The 6530-nt window shown below is 45.4% G+C and overlaps 1 protein-coding gene across 1 annotated transcript; it reads left to right on the top strand.

The window, feature by feature from the left end:
* Positions 1-1855: 1855 nt before the first annotated feature.
* On the top strand, positions 1856-3317 carry LOC109013444 (BAHD acyltransferase At5g47980-like). Its single transcript, XM_018995530.2, has one exon. The coding sequence runs from the start codon at positions 1904-1906 to the stop codon at positions 3227-3229; it is 1326 nt and encodes a 441-aa protein (XP_018851075.1). The 5' UTR covers positions 1856-1903; the 3' UTR covers positions 3230-3317.
* Positions 3318-6530: the final 3213 nt, after the last annotated feature.

Below are 6530 nucleotides of genomic sequence, written 5' to 3' on the forward strand. Positions count from 1 at the left end.
GATGAATGTGCTTCACCAGTGACGGATCGGAGGTGGGGTTGGGTCCATTGGGTTGCTAGGAGGTGGAGGATGAAGTGGTGAAGAAATGGTGGCTGGTGGGGGCTCGACGGCGGCGCGCGAGCACAAAGAACGCCGCGGCTTGGAGTAGTTCGTGGTGGCTAACGGTGGTGCGAGAGGGGCTGGAAATGGAGGGGTGGGGTCGCCGGCCGGTGGGGGAGCTAAAGGGAGGGGCGGTGTCAGTCACCGACGGCGGGCTGGGGGAGAGGTGATCGACGCACGGGAGAGAAGGGAGAGAGCGTCGCGCGCGGGAGAAGCGAGGGGAGAAAGAAAAAAGAAAGAAAGGAAAAGAAGAAAAAGAAAAGAGGAAAGAGAAAATGTAGGGAAAGAAATGAGGTTCAATCCTCAAATCTTTGGTCACAAAAATAATCCAACGGAAACGATTTTAAAACAGTAAGTTAAATAAAATAATTCAAATGCAGTGATTAAAATGAAAATAAATAATTAAACCCAACAATAAGTTAATTTAATTTGAGAAGAAATTTAAACGCATAACAATAATTAATTTAGAGAAAGCACTTCAAAAATAATTTTCGTAGACTAAAAATCATAAAAATAACCCAACTAAAAATCCAACAATTTTAAAACAAGAGAATAAATTTTTGAATCAACAAAAATAATTCTTTCATTAAAAATACTCTAAAATACGGGGTGTTACATCGGCGGAGCACTGGAAGAGAGAGAGTGAGAGAGAAAAACAAGGTGAGAAAGGGACAAAGTCATGATATAAAGAGTGACACATGGCGTGTGCACGAAGGTGTTACCGAGAGAGAGGGAGAGAGAGAGAGAGAGAGAGAGAGAGAGAGAGAGAGAGCGGTGGTTGAGGCAATGGGGTGCAGATAAGTGGCTATGGTGGTTTTGATCCGTGGCCATGAACGAAGGTGGGGTGGTGGCTGTGGTTCACGGTGCCCTCCAAGAATGCTCTATTTTTGGGAGATAAAACAAAGGATTTTGACTTGGTAGAAGCGGTGGGTTGTTGTTTCCCGTGGTTGTGGAACGCGGTTCTGGTGGTTGGTCTGGGCGGATGTTTGACGATTGGCTCTGGTCTGGTGATTGTGGAATGCGGTTCTGGTGCGGCATGACTTCCTTGGTGGTGCCTCGATGGTTGACGATTGGTGCATCACTTCTTGTCCCCATCGTCCGAGAATGGAGGGTCACTCATATTCTCCATTCACTTGCCAGTGTGGATCCTTTAATACTAGTCATCATAGGCGAGTGTCAGGGACGATGCGTCCCTTCTGTCCCCTTCGACTTGTTTCTTGTGCAAAGCATTTCCTTTCTGTTTGCACAATTCGTGGGCAAGGCCCCTTGGGTATTTTTGGGTCGCTGGGGAAAAGGCAGGTTACAGCTCGAGAGGGGCTTTATCATCTGGCCAGGCCCAACCCAGTGGGACCGGGGAGGGAATTATCCCCTCCAAAGGGCATTACCAACAAATTCATCCTCATTCAACTACCCTTCAATTGTGGATTTCTTCAATTCCGTACCAATTAAAAATAAACAAATGGGAAGATAGATGAGAAAAACATGTGATGTTGGGGGGTTTCTAGTCAACACCAGCACGCTGGCCGGTTTGAGGTACGAGGCATTACAAAATTACTAAATTAAACTAGAGACGCCTTGTTGGAATTATTATTATTCTTATTATTATTATTATTATTATAATCATTATAAAGGACAGATGTGACTCTCCACCTATCTTCCTGTATGATTAAATATTGTCTCCATGTCTTTATTTTATGACAATCATATTACTCACGCTTATTATATATATTAAGATAAACAATGCTCGAGTACGACTTGAACACCATTAATAATGAAGGAACACAAGCAAACCAAATAGCTAGCCATGGAGATCAAAGTTGAGATGATCAATAGAGAGGCAATAAAGCCTTCCACTCCAACTCCTCATCACCTTAGATGCTTCGATCTCTGCCTTTTAGATCAACTCCAACCCCAAGTTTATATACCATTGGTGCTATTCTACTCCAACAACAGTGATGGCAGTTCTTTTCCCGACCATTTCAAGGCTGCTGATATATCCCTTAGGCTAAAGACATCGTTGTCTGAAACCCTGAGCCGTTTCTATCCACTTTCTGGGAGAGTCAAAGATAATGTCTCAATTGAGTGCAACGACGTTGGAGCTGATTATTTGGAAGCTAGAGTCAACTGTTGTCTCTCAGACATTCTTGAACAACCCGAACAGAAAATGTTGTACCACTTTCTTCCTAAAGAGATTGAATCTCTGCAAGCAAGCACAGACCGTTTGGTTCTAGTTCAAGTTAGTTTCTTCGAATGTGGAGGAATGGCCATTGGCGTGTGCGTCTCCCACAGGGTAGTCGATGCAGCTGCGACTAGCATGTTCATTCACAGCTGGGCTGGCATGGCTCTTGAACCGTTTACCGATGAGGCAGTGCTGCTACCGGAATTCAGTGCAGCATCTCGCATACCACCAAGAATTGAGTACAAAGTCGCGGCGCCAGCCATGAGCTTGGTGAACGAGACGACTGTTACGAGGAGGTACGTTTTCGATGCATCAAAGATTGCATCTCTCAAGGCAAAAGCCGCCAGCGCTAGAGTTGCGCAACCCACACGTGTTGAAGCGGTGTCATCTCTCATTTGGAAATGTGCAATAACCGTCTCAAGGTCAAAACGCCAATCTATAATGCCATCTACACTGACGCAAATGATCAATATCCGCGGAAGGCTTGTCCCGTCATTTCCAAAAAATGCTTTTGGGAATCTCGTGTGGTCTTTTGGGGCACAAACAGCTGACGCTGAGATACACTTGCACAGCTTGGTTATTGAATTAAGGAAAGGGAAAGAAGCTTTTAGTGAAGATTATGCAACAAAATTACATGGGGACGAGGCTTTCTCTGTGATTAGTCAGCATGTCAAACAGTTTGGTAAGCTTCTCGCCTCAAAGGATATGCACCAAATTTGCTTTTCTAGTTGGTGCAGATATCCACTATATGAGGCTGACTTTGGGTGGGGGAAGCCAACGTGGGTGACACTTGCTAGTTTGGTATTCAAGAACGTCGTAGTTCTGATGGATACGAGAGATGGCAGCGGAATAGAAGCTTGGATTACTCTTAGTGAAGAAGACATGGCATTATTTGAACGAGAGAAAGAGCTGCTTGAATTTGCATCCTTCAACCCTAGTGTTCATAATTAAATGATAATCTTTGTTTCAAGTTGTCTGGAGTGTAATTAGTGTGCTTGCTAATACTATGATTAATGTAAAAGGTTTAATATTTGTTCTATACTTTTTTTCTTTCACTCCATGGATTAATGCTTCAATTAAAAATGTATATATTTATCCATTTATGTTTGCAACTTGTTGATCTCTAATGATGTATTATTATTATTATTAGAGAAAATCTTATAACCAGCCCATTTGGTTATCTCATAAAACCAACCTCCAACCAAAATACGACACATTAGCATGTTAGCACCATTACTATGTGTAATACCCAGCTCCTTCTTCTTACGTACGCTTCTCTATTTCTGATGTATGTTTCGTCTTGATGACGTAAGCAAATCCCGAAAGCAGAGATTATGTGATCATCAGCCTTTCTCACTAGCGACTGCGAGCCACGTTATGCGTGCCGAACCATGATGGCGTGCCTCGAAAGATATCGTGTGACTTCTAGGGCATGCCCAGTGTTTTAAATATGCTGGAAATATTTATAAGGAGTATTTTCATCATTATTGAATTAAGATTTCATCTTAAATACGACAATCATAATATTATTGAAGAGCTCCAAAAACATTATAATTGCCGGAAATCATTTTAATATTATTATTAAAATGATTTCAATTATTTAAGATATTATGATATTTAAATTATGTTGAGAACTTTTATTAATTAAATGGTTTAACCCTTTTAAATATGTTAAGTGAGACTTCATCATTTTATTAATGATGAAGAATATTATTTTATAAACTAAAGTTAGTTTGAAATAATATTTACCTTAATTCCTCTAAGTGCTTTTAATTAAGTTAATGTTTTACGCATCTTCAAATCAGTGTTTTAATTCCTCGTTGTTAGATCGTTATGTAGATCCCCAGACGAAAGGACTGGGTTAAATACCTAGACCCCTCTCTTTCCCTCTCATTTTCCCCGTAACCCTCTCTCTCCTCCCTCTCTCAAGCGTACGCTGTACGCAGTTCCACCCACGCCGAACGGCTTAAGGCCTCAGCTAGGCACCGCCGTGCGTCGCCTGTCCTCACCGCCGACACCAATGGCTTGCTCTCCCTGCGGCGAGTCCATCCATGCCAACCTCTCCCTCTCACGCTCTCCCTTTCTCCATTTCGGAACTGCACAGCCCGAATGGGCTTAGTGTGCATAGCGCCGCCGTGCGCCGCCCTCCAACGCCACCACTCCCTCGGCAGCTTCCTCTACCACCGACCACCACTCCCCAGTGAGCTTGGCCTCTGTTATGCAGCCACCTCCCGTCCGTCGCACACACGCACGCACAAGGAGACCCACGCAGCCCCTAGCGCAGCCGTGCGCGGCACCCACGGCCACCTAGCAACACCATGGCTCCTCCCCGAGCTCCTCCACGTGGCCCATGGCCAAAAACCCCCTCCTCTACCTCACGGCTTCTCCCTCTCTCACGCACGGGTTGCACACCGTGCACCGCCACCCACGGCTGGTAGCCACCACCATCAGCCTCCTCAGGCCGCCACCAAGCGAACCCAACCTCCCTTGGCTTCGATCTGCCACCCACGAGAGCACACTCTCTCTCACTCTCCCATGGCTTCTCCTCCACGGTATGGCTAGATCCGCCACCGTGAGCCACCGTGGCGCCACCTCGACGCCACCACGAGATTCACCGCACCTCCCTTAGCCAAGCCCTAGGTCCAAACCATCACTTTATGTGGTGGGTAACCACGGCACGTGATGGACAGTCACTGCATGTGATTGACCGCCACTGTACACGGCTAGATCCGCCGTGTTATGCCCCTTGCCATCATCACAAGGCCATCACGAGCCCTTCCAAGACCACACCTATCTATCCAAACACCTAAACAGTCACCGTACGTGAGTTAGCCGCCACGTACGACTCTTCCGACATCATCGGCTATGACGGTCAACGAGCAACGCACGGGTTATCCCGTCGATGGTATAACCCTCTATCCCTCGTAATTATATTAGATATTGATTAGTTGACTAGGTTGTGGACTGTGCTGTTAGTATTTATGGAGTTGTGGCATTGTGATGAAGTGTTGGGCATTTTGTGTAGTGAAGTGTTGGGCTTATCTGTGTTGTATGGAGTTGCATTGTGCCGTGTAGTGTGCTGTGATGTGTTGGGCGTAATTGGGAAGTGTGCTGTGTAGTGTGATTGGGGAATATGTGCTGTAATGGTGGCGTGGTGTATGTGGAATGGAAACAGTGCACACTGAGTGTACTCTGTGTGTATGTGGCGTATTGTATATGTAGGGGGTACAAATGGAATGTGCTCCATGTGATGGTGAGATGCACCATATGGCAGGTACGCCATAATGGTGATATGCCGTGGTGTGTATGAAGGGAGTACACGATGGGTGTACTCTGTGTGGGGTATAGTATATGTGAGGAGTACAAGTGGAGTGTACTCAGTGGCGTAGTGCGTGTAAGAGGAGTACATGTGGAATATACTCCATATGGTGGAGTAATGCACCATGTGGCGGACATGCCATAATGGTGATGTGGCATGTGGAATGAGAACAGTACACGTTGGGTGTACTTTATGTGTGGCGTAATGTGAGATAAGGAGAGTATATGTAAAATATACCCTCCTGGCGTATTGTGGAACGAGATGAGTACAAGTGGAGTGTACTTAGTGGCGTAGTACGTGTAAGAGGAGTACATGTGGAATGTACTCTATGTGGTGGACGATGCACCATATGGCGTGTATGCCATAATGGTGATGTGGCATGTTGTATATGTGGGGAGTACATGTGGAATGTACTCCATGAGATGGTGAGATGTACCATATGGCGTGTATGCCATAGTGGTGATGTGGCGTAACATGCATAGAGTATATGCAGAGCGTATTCTATGTAGTGGAGCGACGTACCATATGGTGAGTATGCCATAATGGTGATGTGGCGTAATGCATGTGGATGGAGTACACAAGGAGTGTACTCCATGTGATATAGTAACGTACCATATGGCGAGTATGCCATAGTAGTGATGTGTCGTAGTGTGTATGAAGGGAGTATACGAGGAGTGTACTCCATGTGATATGGTGATGCACCATATGGCAGGTATGCCACAGTGGTGATGTGGTATGTATGTGGGGAGTGCATGTGGAATGTACTCTATGTGGTGGAGTGATGCACCATATGGCAGGGATGCCATAATGGTTATGTGTCGTAGTGTGTATGAAGGGAGTATACAGGGAGTGTACTCCATGTGATATAGTGATGTACCATATGGCGGGTATGCCATAGTGGTGTACTCCATATGATGGGTGATGCACCATATG

Source organism: Juglans regia, chromosome 1 (assembly GCF_001411555.2).
Source record: "Juglans regia cultivar Chandler chromosome 1, Walnut 2.0, whole genome shotgun sequence".
Classification (NCBI taxonomy): Eukaryota; Viridiplantae; Streptophyta; class Magnoliopsida; order Fagales; family Juglandaceae; genus Juglans; species Juglans regia.